Genomic DNA, 18,951 nt, shown 5'->3' on the forward strand with positions numbered 1-18,951 from the left:
GGCAAACAACCAGCTGCAAGCTGAAACTCATCCTTTAATCTTTCCGCTATGCCAAGCCATGCCAGGATGGGGCCAAGCTGGAAAGCAGGGTTGAGATGGGGTTTCTGCAGCTGCACCCTGACAGGTGAAGATTTTGCTAATCCTTTTTCAGGCGTGCTGTGCCAGTTTGCAGAACTGCTGTGTGAGATTATGCTTGGCAGTTTCAAAACTTTTCTTCTCCATGCAAACCCTGCCCAGGAAAAGAATCCAGAGCAGATTTTTCATTATAAGGCAAGGGCTTCACGTCTGCTCCACATAAACTCTCCATTGTGCTTAGCTCACCAGCCGAGCATGCTGGTTGATGAGAATTTCCGTTCAAGGAGATCAGGAATTGTGGAAAAAGTATAAATCCAAGTTGTTTTGTGCCCCTCTTGAGCTCTCCTTAAGAAAAAACAGAACAGTTAGGGAAATTGGTTTTGCCATGTATCTGGCTAAGGACGAGTTGAAAATAATTTCAAGGCACCAAGGCCCGGCAGTTCTTTATTACTGCCATGGGTCTAGGGATTGTTTCTTGCAGAAGACAAGCCACAAACCATCACAACAATGGGAAGCGTGCTGCGTAAGGACCAGAAGCCAGGATCATGGCCTTGAAAGGAGGCAAAGATGGCTCTGGATGCGCTGCATGGCCGTAAGTCAGGTTCATTGATTTGTTCTCGCTTTGCTTCCAGAGTTCCCCTCAGGACTTGTCTCGGTAAAACATGGAGTAAGATTCCAGAATGTTAGCACCAGAAGTAGGTGCAGACCACTTCTCCGTTGCAAAAGTCCACTCCATATTCAGAGGGAACTCTCTTCCTGGCACAATGAGAATGCGGCACTCAGAGTGAACCAGCTATTTCCGTGACTGCTGCTCCACCCAGCCTCGCCTTGTGTTTTTTTTGTTCTTTTGTTTGTTTGTTTTGCGGTACGCGGACCTCTCACCGTTGTGGCCTCTCCCGTTGCGGAGCACAGGCTCCGGACGCGCAGGCTCAGCGGTCATGGCTCACGGGCCCAGCCGCTCCGCAGCATGTGGGATCTTCCCGGACCGGGGCACGAACCTGTGTCCCCTGCATCGGCAGGCGGACTCTCAACCACAGCGCCACCAGGGAAGCCCTCTCCTTGTGTTTTACATTATCAGTTAAGATGGTTAGAGAGTAGATCCAGGGGAATGTTGAATCCTGTCTCCATGGGATGCTGTGGTGTGATGAGGTTATCTTTGGTCTAGAAACTTCTCAGCTTTGCAAGTTCAAGAACTTGATTTTATTAGTATGCCTAAGTTTGATTAGACTCTGAAGGCTGATTCACATGAATCACACCCATGAAGAATTGATAAACTAGATACCAATTTATAATTTTATAATATATTAATTTATAATGCTTGCCACTATAACTTTGAATAGATTCTGCACGAGGAACATAATGGACAGATGTAATATTCAGAATAGTTATCAAACCTGAAAGGCATGGGCACCAAATAATCGGAATGGGTCCACAATCCATTAGAATAGATGCCAGGTGGCTTGCTATTTTAGGGCATATTAGGGAGATAGCCCTGGAAATAGGGGCAAAAGTTAATATTTAAGTAACCCTACTACCTGCCAGATACTAATACATGATCAATTTACGTGGACTTTTTTAATTGAAAACTTACAATGACGCTTTGAGGAAGGCATTAACAAAACTGGCTATCGAAGATTTCAGATAACCTGCCCTTGGTCCCACAGGTAGTACAATAGTCTGGTTTTACACACAGGTGTATGTGTACCATACTGCAAAGGGAAATTCTCCCCCGGTACATGCAGAACTGTGGCCCTGATTTTCTTTTCTGGTCCAAGGAATGACAGTATGTGACACGATGGAGCCGCATGGCAGTTCTCACTGACGACAAGACCCAGGGTTGCATAACATGCAAAAGCTGGTGGCTAAATGAAGTCTGAGCTATAATCCTGTGGGGGAGGACTAAACTGAGAACAAGTCTGCAACTTGCCCTGGATTATTTCAAAACAAAAAACTTCTAACTTAAAAGGTTTAATTATGCCCCAAATATAGTGCATTTTATTTTCTTAATTAAAAATCAACACAGTCTAATAAAGGGTTTGCTTTTGATGCTGGCGATGTCACTCCCTTTAATACTTCGGACCTCATCTTGGAAGCTTAATTTGGACACTCATGTAGGAATTTTCTGAAACATTTCAGTGCTTTATGGAAAGAGAGAAACAGAATATTTTATATCAGAATATGCTTGAAAATCAGAGATATGGCCACATTTCTGCCAACATGAAAGAAGGAGAGGAGATGGCCTCCTTGGCATCTGAAGTGACAGTCTTCAGCAATGCCCAGGGGCTCTTCCCTTCCCTAGTTTTTTTTCTTTTTTTTTTGAATCCTGGTTCAAAAAGCCCAACCTGAGGTCATGCTAAAGCACAGCCACTCTGTAAATGCAGATTCTGCTTCTTCCCTCTCTCCATCTACCCCAGTAGAGATGTGAAAGTCAACAAAACAAATTAGGTGGATCTAAAATTATTCATCAGAATAAACAAATTATTAACTTTTTCAAGTGCACCATGGGGTTGGAATAGTTCCTTTTAAAGAGAAAAATGAGATAAGACTAAGCAACATAATTTTTTTATATTTAAATGATCCATTATAAAAACTTAATGATTCATCTAAAAAATATTTACTATATTTTTTCTTCCCATCTTTTTAGGTCTTTCTAGATAAAATGATTGGCTTATACATACTCAGTTTGGTTCATTTTCAGTGTTTTAGAGTGAAAAAAAAATCATAGGTTTTGGAGTTAGAGACTGAGCTTGGCCAGGTACTAGCCATATACTTTGACCAAGTTAGCACATTTTTCAGAGCCCCAGTAAATGAGGCATGTCTTTGAAGGGGTGTTTTAAAGTTAGAAGAATATAATGTAATTAAAATGCACATTGTAATAGGTACTCGCAGGATAATTTTATTTTTGATTGCTAATCATTATTTTGGAGTGTAATACTTTTCATTTTTCAACCCAAATGTCTACAGACATACTTTAAGTTCATACAAATCTTCTGGGTATCACCTGTTTGCTCCCCAAGGTTCCCTCTCTACCCTGCTCTGTCCTCAGGGAAGGCTAACTGGATACGTTGATGGACTTTCTTGCCTTCTGGCTGGGTTTTGGCCAAGGGCGGATCATAGGCAGAAGAAGAGGTAAAGAGTCGGGTTGAGGATTTATTTCCCAGGTGCTTCTCTGTGGGTCCCTGTAGCAAAGGCCACAGCCGCTGTCAGGGGCCCTCTCTGTGCAGCTCTGTCTCTCTCCTGGTTCCAGTAAATGCTCCCTCTCCCACCTCCCAACACCCCGAGCCCCCCCTTACTCACTCCAGGGTACTAGACCACTTCTTGTTTGTTGCTTTTTAAAAATCCTGTCCACAGCCTTACCATCTATTAAACTCTTCTCAATAATTCAGCTTGGAGGTAGCATCTATTTCCTGCTAGATCTAGAAATTATACAATAGTTATTACACTTCCACTAGTATTGCTTCCAAGCTTCATAAGATTTTGTTTATATTACATATATATGTGTATAGTTATCAATCAGGTTCTTCCACGAGGCTTTCCATCATAGCTAACAGAAATGTGTTCTGGAGGAGGTTTGGCTGAACAGAAGCTTTGGTTTCAAACAACTGGGTTCTGGTCACAATTCTGCCATTTCTAAGCTCTATCCAAGACTTCTCTGTAAGACTCAATTCTTTCATCTGTGAAATAAGGATAATAGTTTCTATCTCATAGGATAGTTAGAATACATGTAATTGTTAAATTAATGTCAGCTATTAAGAATAAAAAAAGGATGCCCAGCTGATCATAAACGAGCAGCTGAGCTTTGTCAAGTCTGCCTTCAGTACTGTAACATTTCAGGCCAAGGTGGAGGTACTGAAATCAGGCCTTGTGTGAACCCAGTGTGAACAGGGGACAGGGCAGCTGAGTGCTGTAGGAACAGTCAGCACCCTCTGGCTACAGAGCAGATCTTGCTGGAGGCCTGGCTCCACAGCGATTTTTTTTTCCTCCCGTGACTCTGCATCACCCTACCAGGAAAGGCTTTTTAAAACAAATTGCAGGTACTATTTCAGAGCTCCAGAATTTTTACAGACCTACTCAGGTGCTTCTGATATCCAGCCTGGGCTCTGAGCCTTACCCCAAGGGGCAAGATACTATCCTGGGCAGAGGTCACCCTGTGCTACACCCTGTGGCCCTCCTCTGCTCCACAGCCAGCCAGGGACCAATCTTATCAGCCTTCAAAGAAAGCAAATAATTAGAAAATCTTAGGGCTAGGATGCTAACATTTGCCCTAGGATTACCAGCCATAGATTAGATGTATGAGCTGTTTTTCCCAACTTGGATACAGAGTCCTAGTGCCAGATATTAATAAGCTCAGTATTCTCTGGGGAAAACTCTCAATCTACTGACTTTTGACAAGGTCTGTTACTGTCCAGGTCCTTCAGGGTTATTGCAACTACCCAAACTGCAACTTTTCTGGAAGCACCATGGCTGTCACTGCTGGGAGCTTTGCTGTGCTTTCTCCAGGCCAGTGCATGGTCCAGCCAAAAGAGTCCGGCAGTACCCTTTGTTCTCATCAACTCCCTACCTGTCCTATGTATTCTTTTATTCACTCATGCATTCAGTAAATATTTATTGTGCTATCACAGAGGGTGGATTCTACCCATATATATGGAAAGCCTCCTGGGAAAAAAAATCCCCAAGTAATTCATTGGTACACCCAGGATTGAGAATCATGTTTCTAAATGTAGTCAACCTGAAATAATAACTTGAGTCAATGGTAGCTCACATTTCTGTAAGACAGTTTTGTAGAAATTATTTTAATTGTTCATTCTGCTTATCCAAGAGGTAGAATGTCAACTCCACTAGTGAAAGCAATCTACTGGTGGAAGCAGATGTTCCAATTTATCAAGAGTATCTTTTTGAAAGGGCTATACACAACTCTTCATTGAGTTTTACCTTCTAAAGGGTTTATTAGTTTAGGAAACTGACCACAGCAGTTGCTGCCTCCATTCTGGCTCTTCATGCTCTAGCTGACCTGGACACAGCCAAGTCTGTGGATGGCGTGTTGCCGCCACCTAGTGATGAACATGGAACTTTAACCTTGCGACTGGAATAAAAATCTCTTTGAGGGAATTGGTAGAGTTGGAGTAGCAACATCAGTTTGAAAACAATTTTGAATCCCCTCTTGCCCTCAAACAAACAAAAAACCCACCCAACCACCCTGATATATTTCTTCGACAAGTTTAGGTATTCTCTAACTTTTTTTGAAAGGGCACACCAACGCTCATTTTCCCCCTTTTCTCTATTCACACACTACAGTAATTTTTCCTTCATTAAACAAAAAGTCAGAAATAAACTGTCACCCTAACCTCTCAATATCTGTGAAATATCTAATGTGGATATGCAAACGACAGAGAATGCTCGTTCAAGCTTTTTAATGAACCCTTAAACATCAAATGCATAGCGCTTTTTTTGATGAATGAAACATCTCTTCTCAGAGCCAGGAAGACAATTAAGAAGCACTCGGGAGGGAGACTTTCAAGATGGCGGAGGAGTAAGACGCGGAGATCACCTTCCTCTCCACAAATACATCAGAAATACATCTACATGTGGAACAATTCTTACAGAACACCTACTGAACGCTGGCAGAAGACCTCAGACTTCCCAAAAGGTAAGAAGCTCCCCACGTACCTGGGTAGGGCAAAAGAAAAAAGAATAAACAGAGACAAAAGGATAGGGACGGGACCGGCACCAGTGGGAGGGAGCTGTGAAGGAGGAAAGTTTTCCACACACTAGGAGGCCCCTTCGCGGGCGGAGACTGCGGGTGGTGAAGGGGGAAAGCTTCGGAGCCGCGGAGGAGAGCACAGCAACAGGGGTGCGGAGGGCAAAGCGGAGAGACTCCCGCACAGAGGATCGGTGCCGACCAGCACTCACCAGCCCGAGACGCTTGTCTGCTCACCCGCCGGGGCGGGCGGGGCTGGGAGCTGAGGCTCGGGCTTCCCGGGAATGAGTCCGGGAAAAGTCTGGAGCTGCCGAAGAGGCAAGAGACTTTTTCTTGCCTCTGTTTGCTGGTGCGCGAGGAGAGGGGATTCAGAGCGCCGCTTAAAGGAGCTCCAGAGACGGGCGCGAGCCGCGGCTATCAGCGCGGACCCCAGAGACGGGCATGAGACGCTAAGACCGCTGCTGCCGCCACCCAGAAGCCTGTGAGCGAGCACAGGTCACTAGCCACACACCCCTTCCGGGATGCCTGTGCAGCCCGCCACTACCAGGGTCCCGTGATCCAGGGACAACTTCCCCGGGAGAAGGCACGGCGCGCCTCAGGCCGGTGCAACGTCATGCCGGCCTCTGCCGCCGCAGGCCCGCCCCGCACTCCGTGCCCCTCCCTCCCTCCCGGCCTGAGTGAGCCAGAGCCCCCGAATCAGCTGCTCCTTTATAACCCCGTCCTGTCTGAGCGGGAAAAGACGACCTCAGGTGACCTACATGCAGAGGCGGGGCCAAATCCAAAGCTGAACCCCGGGAGCTGTGCGAACAAAGAAGAGAAAGGGAAATCTCTCCCAGCAGCCTCAGGAGCAGCGGATTAAATCCCCACAATCAACTTGATGTACCTGCAGCTGTGGAATACCTGAATACACAACGAATCATCCCAAATTGAGGAGGTGGACTTTGGGAGCAACTGTAGACTTAGGGTTTGCTGTATGCGACTGACTGGTTTCTGCTTTTAAGTTTATCTTAGTTTAGTCTTTAGAGTTTATTATCATTGGTAGATTTGTTTATTGATTTGGTTACTCTGTTCCCTTTTTTTTTAATATACAGGTATATATATATACTTTTATTTCCCTTTTCCTCTTTTTGTGAGTGTGCATGTGTATGCTTCTGTGTGTGATATTGTCTGTATAGCTTTGCTTTTACCATTGGTCCTAGGGTTCTGTTTGGCCATTTTTTTTGTTTGTTTTTTTAGTATAGTTTTTAGCACCTGTTTTCATTGGTGGATTTGTTTTTTGGTCTGGTTACTCTCTTCTTTCTTTCTTTCTACTTTTTTTTCTTTTTATAATTACTTTTTAATCGTTTTCTATTTTTAATATTTTTAAATTTTTTATTTTAATAACTTTATTTCTTTTAATTTTCTTTCTTTCTTTCTCCTTCCTTCCTTCCTTCCTTCCTTCCTTTTTTCTTCCTTTTCTTCTGGGCTGTGTGACTGAGGGTCTTGGTGCTCTGGCTGGGTATCAGGCCTGTGCCTCTGAAGTGGGAGAGCCAACTTCAGGACAATGGACCACCAGAGACCTCCCCACTCCACATAATATCAGTTGGTGAAAGCTCTCCCAGAGATTTCCATCTCAACGCTAAGACGCAGCTCCACTCAACAACTAGCAAGCTACAGTGCTGGAGACCCTATGCCAAACAACTAGCAAGACAGGAACACATCCCACCCATTAGAAGAGAGGCTGCCTAAAATCATGTCCACAGACACCCCAAAACACACCATTGGACACTGTCCTGCCCACCAGAAACACAAGATCCAGCCTCATCCACCAGAACACAGGCACTAGTTCCCTCCATCAGGAAGCCTACACAACCCACTAAACCAACCTTAGCCACTGGGGACACACACCAGAAACAACGGGAACTACAAACCTGCAGCCTGCAAAAAGGAGACCCCAAACACAGTAAGTTAAGGAAAATGAGAAGACAGAGAAACACACAGCAGATGAAGGAGCAAGGTAAAAACCCACCAGACCAAACAAATGAAGAGGAAATAGGCAGTCTACCTGAAAAAGAATTCAGAATAATGATAGTAAAGATGATCCAAAATCTTGGAAATAGAATGGAGAAAATATAAGAAATGTTTAACACAGAACTAGAACAACTAAAGAGCAAAGAAACAATGATGAACAACACAATAAATGAAATTAAAAATTCTCTAGAAGGAATCAATAGCAGAATAACTGAGGCAGAAGAACGGATAAGTGACCTGGAAGATAAAATAGTGGAAATAACTACCACAGAGCAGAATAAAGAAAAAAAGAATGAAAAGAATTGAGGACAGTCTCAGAGACCTTTGGGACAACATTAAATGCAACAACATTTGAATTATACGGGTCCCAGAAGAAGAAGAGAAAAAGAAAGGGACTGAGAAAATATTTGAAGAGATTATAGTTGAAAACTTCCCTAATATGGGAAAGGAAATAGTCCAGTCTGGTAAGCACAGAGAGTCCCATAAAGGATAAATCCAAGGAGAAACACACCAAGACACATATTAATCAAACTATAAAAAATTAAATACAAAGAAAACATATTAAAAGCAGCAAGGGAAAAACAACAAATAACATACAAGGGAATCCCCATAAGGTTAACAACTGATCTTTCAGCAGAAACTCTGCAAGCCAGAAGGGAGTGGCAGGACATATTTAAAGTGATCAAAGGGAAAAAGCTAAAACCAAGATTACTCTACCCAGCAAGGAGCTCATTCAGATTTGATGGAGAAATTAAAACGTTTACAGACAATCAAAATTTAAGAGAATTCAGCACCACCAAACCAGCTTTACAACAAATGCTAAAGGAACTTCTATAGGCAAGAAACACAAGAGAAGGAAAAAACCTACAAAAACAAACCCAAAACAATTAAGAAAATGGTAATAGGAACATACATATCAATAATTACCTTAAATGTAAACGGATTAAATGCTCCCACCAAAAGACATAGACTGGCTGAATGGATACAAAATAAAGACCCGCATATATGTTGTCTACAAGAGACCTACTTCAGACCTAGGGACACATACAGACTGAAAGTGAGGGGATGGAAAAAGTATTCCATGCAAATGGGAATCAAAAGAAAGCTGGGGGCTTCCCTGGTGGCACAGTGGTTGAGAGTCCGCCTGCCGATGCAGGGGACACGGGTTTGTGCCCCGGTCTGGGGAGATCCCACATGCCGTGGAGCGGCTGGGCCCGTGAGCCATGGCCACTGAGCCTGTGCGTCCGGAGCCTGTGCTCCACAACGGGAGAGGCCACAACAGTGAGAGGCCCACGTACTGCAAAAAAAAAAAAAGAGGAATTGTACAGATGTTGTCAGGACATATAGGAGTAGATTTGGAGCTAAGAGAGTCTTCAAGGAGAAAGGAATCCAAAGAATGTTTAAGATATAATTAGAAAATGAAGAAAAGCATGGAAGAGCTCATTCCCAGTGAAGAGAACTTCGTATCTAAACGCTAAGATGTGAGAGCACTATCTATTCAAGGAACTAAAAGCAACGATATGGGTGGTGCAGAGAGTGCTGGGAGAAGTTTATAAAAGACAGGGCTGGAGGCTTAAGCAGAAACCAGATAATAAAGTATTTTATAAGCTATATTGAGGTGGCCAGATTTCATCCCAAGGGCTGAATTACTTTGTAAGTACAAGAATTACATTGTCAGAGTTGTACTTTAGAAAAATCATTCTAGATATAATATGCAGAATTAATTTGGGAGGGGGAAGAAAATTTCCAGCAAGGTACTCTGCTTCCAAAATGATAGGTTAGGTTCATTAGCCTCCAACTGTAAACAACAATATATCTGGGAAACAAACAAAAAACTGTTTCCAGGCACTGGACACCAGACAGCACAGATTTATGACCATTAAGGGAAGTGAAACAATTGGGATAATTTCCACATTCAACCCAGATTTCTTCCTGGGGCACATTCCTAATCATGGCACAGAGAAGTGGAGCCCAAACAGAGAGTAAGAGCTTCACTAGGTAGAGAAAACAGAGTTCAGTGTCTGGGGATGCTGAAGTGGCTGGAATTCGCAAATTAAGAAACTGAAGAAGAAGGATCTGTGGACAGAATGAGCTCCAGAAATCTGTATCGGGTTCCCTGAATCTTTAGCCCAATAAAAGCTGTATGTGCACAGAATGAGAGTCTGAGACCTGGCAGAAGAGAGCTAATGGGAGGGAGCATTTTGCTTAAAGATGATGGAGTTCTGATCTGCTAGAGTGGAGAGACCTTGCTGAACACGCCAGGAATGCAGTTGAGACCCCAGAAAGGTCACACTTTAGAAAAAGAATAGGGTATACTAACCCACAGTAGGGGCTACTCTAGACCTACACTCAAATCCTAAAATCAAATTTCAACAGATCAAACTCACCCACCAATCTATTAACTGGCTTCCAGAATAAAACTCAATGAAGAAAAAGTTTCCTAGGAGGACTTATTCTATCTTCTCTCACTAAAAGGATAATTATATTCTTTCAAAGTTGTAAATGAGTGACCTGTGGATTAGAAGAAGCTGGGAGTGATGTGCAATCACCATATTGATGACAATCATGAGAGGCAGAGTGGCCTAGAGAATAATATAATACCACAGGGCTATTTTTCTATTTTTGCCATGGCCACTGATTTATTGTGAAATTAGGAGCAAATTTAACTTGTTCTCTCTTCTAGGATAAGGCATTATTGAGGACAGGAATCTTAATAATAGAACAAAGCTCAATAAAGGACAGTGGATTTTTCTGCCCTTTACTTTAAATTCTATATCTCCAGCACCTAGATCAATGACAGACACAAATATTTGTTAAATTAATAGTATTTTAAGAAAGGATTTCAGCCAGAAAGCCTAGGAAAAAGGATGTTGCAGTTGCAGAATTGATGATAGTTTAGGCTGGGTCAAGGCTGTGGGGATAAAGAGAAATAGAGATATTTGAGAAATATTTAGAAGAAAGAATTTACTGAACTTGTTGGTAGTATGTTGTAGAAAAGGACAAGGGAGCTGTCCAGTATGAATCCCAGGGTGTTGCTTGGACATATGTTCAATGTATGCTGGTGTGTCCACTGAGATAGGGGAACCAGGAGAAACAACAAGTTTGGAGCAGGTTTTATGAAGAGAAAGCTGGGTTTAGCTTTAGATATTTGGGGTTCAAAGTACCTACAGTATGTCTAAGTGGATACGTCTGGTAGGCAGATGGATAAATAGGACTGAAGTTCAGGAGACAGGTTTGGATTTCAGATGTGTCTAAATTCCAAGAACAGACACAATTTAGGGTAAAACTAGAAACATCTACATGTGCTTAATACTTTGGACTTTAATGCCTTATTATAGTCCATTTTTATTAGAATTATTTCATATATCTCCTCTGTCATCCACACTCAGCCCTTAACTCCAGATTAAAAAGTCAACGAAGGATTCTGATAGACTACAGGTAATTGTATTCCTATCCTATTGGGCCAATCACTGTGTTCAGGGGACTGAGGAACAATGATGAATTCAGCTAGATTCACTCACTATAGAGAGGAGAAGTACAGATGGGGCAGCTCCATGACTGAAAGAACCCCATGCTGCAGTGGGAAAGTATCAATTCCGAAAGAGAAGAAAAGTGAATTGCTCCTCCAGAAGATGTTAGTACTCAACAAACAAAACAAAACTGCATCGCCTAACCTAAACTATCACAGTTGACCCTTGAACAACACAAGTTTGAACTGTGTGGGTCCACTTATATACATGGATTATTTTCAATAGTAAATATGATAGTACTACATGATCTGTAGTTGGTTGAATCTGTGGATGTGGAACTGTGAATATGGAGGAACCACCTGTATGGAGGGCTGGCTCTAAGTTATAGCTGGATTTTCGACTGCTTGGAGGGTCGGCGCCCCTAACCCTGCCTTGCAGGGTCAAATGTACTTGTACTGAAGATGTTTTTTTCCTGTTTGAAATCTGGCTCCCAAGCTAAAATCCCAATCGACTTGAGCATTGTGTACAGAGTGACATTTGGGAAGATGAGATTGTGGAGTAAGTAAAGGAAACCTTACAAACCTTGCTCACTATGTAACTCTAACGTTCTCTGTCAGGTTCTGGAAAAGATCTGTAACATTCTACGTACTGATTCTCTGGCAGAAGTTCTACAGTGGCTGCTCCATGCAAGTTCAAAAGGTGAGATTAAGCATTTGTGAACACTGAGCTCAGTTTATTGTCAGAAACTAGGAATGTGCCAGTGTTTGAAGTTTTCTACCTTGGATTTGCAAAGACAAGGTTGCAATATTATTTCCCTGATGTTTCAGTATCAGAGTCCTGTATATCCAACTGCACACAAGCTGGCCATACAATGACCCACAATTTGGTATGCCCCAAGCTGAACTTCTTCGGGTGATGTGAAACACTTGTGTCCAGAGCTGGTTTGTGCTTCTCCTCCTGAGTCCGCACACCCAGGCTCTCCCTGAGCATATCTTCTGGCCTCCTGTGACCCCTGAATACAGCCTGTTTCCCTCCTTTTATGTGGATGGCAATAGCACAGCCTTCCAAATTCCAGATTCTAACAGCTCTGCCAATTCCTCACCAAAACCATCAAGTCAGTCAACTCCCAGCCTCCTTTAGGCTCTTCTGACCTGTTCCATGAAAGCACATGCCAGTCCCAAGTGAGATAACCATAAATAGCATAGAGCAGCTAACCTCAGACCTAGCTGGTCATCAGACTGACTGAGGCAAAACTGAGGTGAGTGGAGTCTGAGAATTGACATTTCTAACAAGTTCCCAGGTGACACTGATAAGCCTGGTCTGGGGACCACACTTTGAAAATCACTGCAGTAATCAATGTTAGGAAATACCAATGTGTTAGGAACAGACTAATGTTTTTAAATGGGGAGTACTTTGGAGATAGTACCTTACCTCAGGAAGGTTACTTGGCAGGCAATTGAGAAGTATTTGGGGATAAGGAGTTTTTAGTTATTCTTTTTTTTTCCTTTTTAAGAATATAACTTTTAAAAATTTACACAAGTATTGAGTGCTTATTTGGGGGTGAAAAACAAATCAACCAGAAAAAAATAATAAAAGAGGAAAAATAATAAAATTATCACGGACATCACTTTAGTACTACTTTGGTATATATCTTTGTAGAGATGCTTAAAACTATTTATTATTTAACTATTAGTCTTTATTTTAATGAGATCGCATGGTACTAATACTTTTTATAGGTATCCTTATTTGTTTTTATTTGGCAGTGGCCTGTAAGTCTGGATTTTATACTCAATATTTAAAATGTATTCCACTGCCACTCAGGGACAAGTACCCCAGTGAGTACTCTGAGAGCTATACAATATCACAGGTCAACAGAAATTAGGTTGATGTGAATCACCTTTTCTACAGAAAATTTAACTCACACGTAGGTGCCTACCCAGAAAACAGATTACCTTTCACACTGGAGTGCTGAGTAAAAGAACTAATCCTGTGTTTCTAGCCAACATGATAATTACAACCTTCATGCCCCTCTCTTTTTTTAAATCAGAAAAGGAGTGGGTCTCAGCTTTGATTCATGCTAAACTGGCTGAGATAAACTTGTTAACTCCCCTCAGAAGAAACGCCTCAGCGGAACTAGCAGCAGAGACTGGCAGGCCACCCAAAGTTAAATCACCCTCAGATTCACCAGCAAAATCCGAAGTGCTAACCAGTTCTAGGGAAGGACATCAACAGAGCAGGTAATTAGGCCTAATGGCCACCTATGGGGCCATAAAGACTTTGAATTCCCTTTTGTGTTTTGTTTGTTTGTTTGTTTGTTTTGCGGTACGCGGGCCTCTCACTGCTGTGGTCTCTCCCGTTGCGGAGCACAGGCTCCGGACGCGCAGGCTCAGCGGCCATGGCTCACGGGCCCAGCCGCTCCACGGCATGTGGGATCTTCCCGGACCGGGGCACGAACCCGTGTCCCCTGCATTGGCAGGCGGACTCTCAACCACTGCGCCACCAGGGAAGCCCTGAATTCCCTTTTGGTTATCTTTCAAAACACTAAAATCGCTGAAGTTTTAAGTATCCTCCTTATTCAGTAAATGACAACAATGAGTGTTTGTTTCCTTTCAGTTTCATAAACGTAATACGAGAAATCATTCTAAATCCTGTTGTTCAGAGCATTTGGCAGAGACCATGTCTTCCTTACCTAACAACCCATCTTTTTGAGAAAAGTTCCCTTTCCATTCAGGGTAAAGCAAGAGTAGCCACCCAGAAATCTAAGAAAATGCAGTGGTTTTTAGTTTATCTAAAAATAGAAGCAATAAAGAAAACCAAAATTGCATTGTTATTTTGTTAAATCACTTTTTTTTTGTCTAGAACAATGCAAGATTAAAATAAATTGCTCCACTTAATTTTCTCTGACGTATGCCTGGGGGCTGCCAGAGGGAAAACAACTATTAAGGGAATTTGGAATTATTTCAGTAGAAATTTGTCTTAAGCTTTGTAATTTCAATGGCAGAAGAAAATACATGTTTATGTTTAACAGCATGGTGAAAGAATATGGTAAGATGTTATTTAAGCTGCGAGAGAATATCTTGTTGCTTTAAAATTAAAAGTTGGGCAAATCTTAAATTCAGGGAAAATATATATTCAAAACACATAACATGTCACTTTAAAAAAGCATTATTAAGACAGAGGAAGAATTTTACATTTTAATCGGTCGCCACCTTGAAGTTTCCATAAAATTGGAAACTGGGAGATAGAGTCAGTTTCTCTGCCTTACTGAGTAATATCTGATGTACTGTTCAGATGTTTACTCAAAGTTAGAAGAATTTTTCATTGGAAAGTACATTTAATGCTGTCTGCATTGAAAAATGAAGAATTGGGGTAGCTTATTTAAGAAACATACATACTTAGCTTGTCGATGATAATGCAGTCTATGGGAAATACTTGTTTGTATCTGTGAATTTCATTTTCTCTTTCTCCAATTGATTTAGAGTGTCAAGTCAAGGATCTGAAGGAAATAAGGAAGTCCTGAAAGGTTAAGTACAGTTTGCGATAATTACTGAGTTGGTATAAGGAAACCAGTAAGTATCTAACTAGTTAGAGACAAGGATGTTAAGGATCTGTGGTTTTAAAGGCAGTATAATACAATAGCGATTTACAGCTACTCTTAAGGGACAGCATCTGCTGAATTTCTCAATGAGATAAATTTGACCTATATTTGACTTTGTTTTGAAAGGCAGAGTGCCTCATCGCACTCTTTGAGAAGCAAGACAGAAGGACAGCAGGAACTCTTAAGTTTGGTCATGCCAATCCAGTGACAGGAGACAACCTGCATTGACCTAACAAAAAGGACAGTGATAGTCAGAGTTTTGGTTCTTCACAGCTTAACTGTCATTGGGCTAAATGATTTTCGCTTGAAACAAAGCCAGCCAGAGAAAACAATAAAATTTTGACAATTAGCCACAAGCATATGCCCACAACACAGCTGAAATACAACAGAGAGTAGCAGTTTTATGTCCCCATCAGCAGTCCAGCCCCAGCCTTCAATTTGGACCAAGCAAAATCAAGAATTGTGGAAAGTCCTAGTTTGGTCCAGAATAGTCCAATCAAAATATCCCTGTGGGTTTGGCAGCTCCTAGCTTTAAAACAAACATAGCAGCAATGGCTATAGGGCAACAACTATGAGGCCTGTCTACAAGCCTCAAACAAAAGTCTGTCTTCCTATTTCTGCAAGTCCCCCTTATACCAGGAATGACATAGCAATCAATTAGAGTTTCTGGAGGTCACTCTAGACTCCAGCAGTTTCTGTTGGGATTAATCAAACCCGAAAGAAATGCTATTTGCTAATAGGCAATAATAAGTATAGTTTAGAAATTAGAAAATACCTCCTTACTCTGACACTCCAAGGATGGTCTATTGTATCTGACTTTTAACAAACTCTTCACCCTATGATCACAAAATCATGACAGTGATGGTTTCTATTACATAATTTTATGTCTTATCTGTAGGCCTCAAATATATTTTACCCTGTCTAGATACTTGTATACAAATCCTCAAATCATACCTCTTTGTCTCTAGTGTTGGTATTCAGCGTCTCCCCAAATCCTTATTTCTGTTTAGGTGTAAGCAGTGTAGGCCTTGGGAAGGTCTTTTGAGTGCAGTTGTTTTAACCGGCTTGCCTACTTTCTTTTTTGTCTGTCAGGACCATATATCCTTCACCTTTCTCTCACTGGTCCCGTCCTTATCCCTCACCTTTACTCATCACCAGCTCTAAGTCGTTCCTACCAAAATAATGTTTGATTTTAAGACTGAAAGAACATATCTTGCATGTTATAGAACAAATAACTCACTAAAGATGAGCAGGTGCTAAGAAAGATGAGAATAAATTATTTTATGAATTTTGGGTGTATTTGATTCCCCTAAACTTCATATAGATTTTGTGTGTGTGTGATTTGCTACTAAAACATGGCAGAAGCTACTATATTCAATGTCTCAATTATGGTCTTATTGAGACTTTTTCTATTTCAGAGGCTGAGCACAAGCTTCCACTGTTTATAAGAAGAAATAAGATGAAAATACCCATTGCAGAATATTTCAGCAAGCCAAAGCCTCTTCCCAGACCTAAAACTCAAGAGAGCATATCAACAAAACCAACATAAGCAAGGAGTATACAGCAAGGATACAGTCTCTCTCCCCAGAGAACATTTTATCCTGTAACACACCAAAGGTAGAAATTCTAGACTGGGCTAAGTCTTTCACAAACATGAGTTTCACTTTGTTATAACATCAAATTATTAAAAACATGTTTTTGGTATGGAGGAATCAATAGCTCCTCTATATGTTGGTACATGTAAATCTCAAAGCACCTGTATATAATGATACTAAATAAATATTAAGGGAGATAATATTTCTATTTGTAGTTAAATTAGTACCATGTTTAAAAGAAATATGTTTATTTATATACTATATTTCTAGTCTTGCTACTATTAATATTAGTACATAAGCATTGGGCTCTGATACTAGAAAAATCCATAATCAGAATTAGGCAATTTCAATTCAACACTACCCCAAAATCTGATAAAAAATAAAAAACAACAACAATAAACAGAATTTTAACATCTGAGCTACTTTTTGCAATCTACTGTGTTTCAATGTTGTTGGACTATTGGAAAAATGGTCATCTCCTTACCCAATCTTTTGTTTAGAATGTTTGCACTGATATTCAAAACAGATATGATAAATTTTGTGTGTGTGTGCATTTATGCATACACTCTTTTTTTTTTAAACATCTTTATTGGGGTATAATTGCTTTACAGTGGTGTGTTAGTTTCTGCTTTATAACAAAGTGAATCAGTTATACATATACATATGTTCCCATATCTCTTCCCTCTTGCGTCTCCCTCCCTCCCACCCTCCCTATCCCACCCCTCCAGGCGGTCACAAAGCACCGAACCGATATCCCTGTGCTATGCGGCTGCTTCCCACTAGCTATCTACCTTACGTTTGGTAGTGTATATATGTCCATGCCTCTCTCTCGCTTTGTCACAGCTCACCCTTCCCCCTCCCCATATCCTCAAGTCCGTTCTCCAGTAGGTCTGTGTCTTTATTCCTGTCTTACCCCTAGGTTCTTCATGACATTTTTTTTTCTTAAATTCCATATATATGTGTTAGCATACAGTATTTGTCTTTCTCTTTCTGACTTACTTCACTCTGTATGACAGACTCTAGGTCTATCCACCTCATTACAAATAGCTCAGTTTTGTTTCTTTTTATGGCTGAGTAATATTCCATTGTATATATGTGCCACATCTTTATCCATTCATCCGATGATGGACACTTAGGTTGTTTCCATGTCCTGGCTATTGTAAATAAAGCTGCAATGAACATTGTGGTACATGACTCTTTTTGAATTATGGTTTTCTCAGGGTATATGCCCAGTAGTGGGATTGCTGGGTCATATGGTAGTTCTATTTGTAGTTTTTTAAGGAACCTCCATACTGTTCTCCATAGTGGCTGAACCAATTCACATTCCCACCAGCAGTGCAAGAGGGTTCCCTTTTCTCCACACCCTCTCCAGCTTTTATTGTTTCTAGATTTTTTGATGATGGCCATTCTGACCGGTGTGAGAGGATATCTCATTGTAGTTTTGATTTGCATTTCTCTAATGATTAATGATGTTGAGCATTCTTTCATGTGTTTGTTGTCAATCTGTATATCTTCTTTGGAGAAATGTCTATTTAGGTCTTCTGCCCATTTTTGGATTGGGTTGTTTGTTTTTTTCTTATTGAACTGCATGAGCTGCTTGTAAATTTTGGAAATTAATCCTTTGTCAGTTGCTTCATTTGCAAATATTTTCTCCCATTCTGAGGGTTGTCTTTTGGTCTTGTTTATGGTTTCCTTTGCTGTGCAAAAGCTTTGAAGTTTCATTAGGTCCCATTTGTTTATTTTTGTTTTTATTTCCATTTCTCTAGGAGGTGGGTCCAAAAGGATCTTGCTGTGATTTATGTCATAGAGTGTTCTGCCTGTGTTTTCCTCTAAGAGTTTTATAGTGTCTGCCCTTACATTTAGGTCTTTAATCCATTTTGAGTTTATTTTTGTGTATGGTGTTAGGGAGTGATCTAATCTCATACTTTTACATGTACCTGTCCAGTTTTCCCAGCACCACTTATTGAAGAGGCTGTCCTTTCTCCACTGTACATTCCTGCCTCCTTTATCAAAGATAAGGTGACCATATGTATGCACACACTCTTAATGATAACACTTATACTACACTTACTGTGTGTCAGGAATCATTCTAAACACTTTAGATATAGTAACTTATTTAAGTTTCACCATAACTATTTGAGGTAGCTATTATTTTTATACTCACTTTTTTTTTCTTTTTTTAATTATTATTAATTAATTAATTTATTTTTGGCTGTGTTGGGTCTTCGTTTCTGTGCGAGGGCTTTCTCCAGTTGCATCAAGCGGGGGCCACTCTTCATCGCGGCGCGCGGGCCTCTCACTATCGTGGCCTCTCTTGTTGCGGAGCACAGGCTCCAGACACGCAGGCTCAGTAGTTGTGGCTCACGGGCCCAGTTGCTCCGTGGAATGTGGGATCTTCCCAGACCAGGTCTCGAACCCATGTCCCCTGCATTCTCAACCGCTGTGCCACCAGGGAAGCCCCTCACTTTTTTTTTTAAATAAGAAAACTTATTTAAAAATAAGTTT

At 41.2% G+C, this 18,951-nt stretch overlaps 1 protein-coding gene across 2 annotated transcripts; it reads left to right on the forward strand.

Moving 5' to 3' along the window:
- Positions 1-17,049, forward strand: CUNH4orf17 (chromosome unknown C4orf17 homolog). 2 transcript variants are annotated; one of them, XM_029234683.1, is made up of 6 exons: positions 1-124; positions 5,550-5,722; positions 11,871-11,952; positions 13,301-13,490; positions 14,733-14,776; positions 16,270-17,049. In XM_029234683.1, the coding sequence occupies exons 1-6, from the start codon at positions 49-51 to the stop codon at positions 16,398-16,400; spliced, it is 696 nt and encodes a 231-aa protein (XP_029090516.1). In that variant the 5' UTR covers positions 1-48; the 3' UTR covers positions 16,401-17,049. The 2 variants fall into 2 exon arrangements, with proteins under 2 accessions (XP_029090516.1, XP_029090517.1); XM_029234684.1 differs by lacking the exon at positions 14,733-14,776 and having other exon boundaries at positions 16,270-16,349.
- The last annotated feature ends 1,902 nt before the right edge of the window (positions 17,050-18,951 follow it).

Source organism: Monodon monoceros, unplaced genomic scaffold (genome assembly GCF_005190385.1).
Source record: "Monodon monoceros isolate NGI ecotype Baffin Bay Population unplaced genomic scaffold, NGI_Narwhal_1 Super_Scaffold_20, whole genome shotgun sequence".
NCBI lineage: Eukaryota > Metazoa > Chordata > Mammalia > Artiodactyla > Monodontidae > Monodon > Monodon monoceros.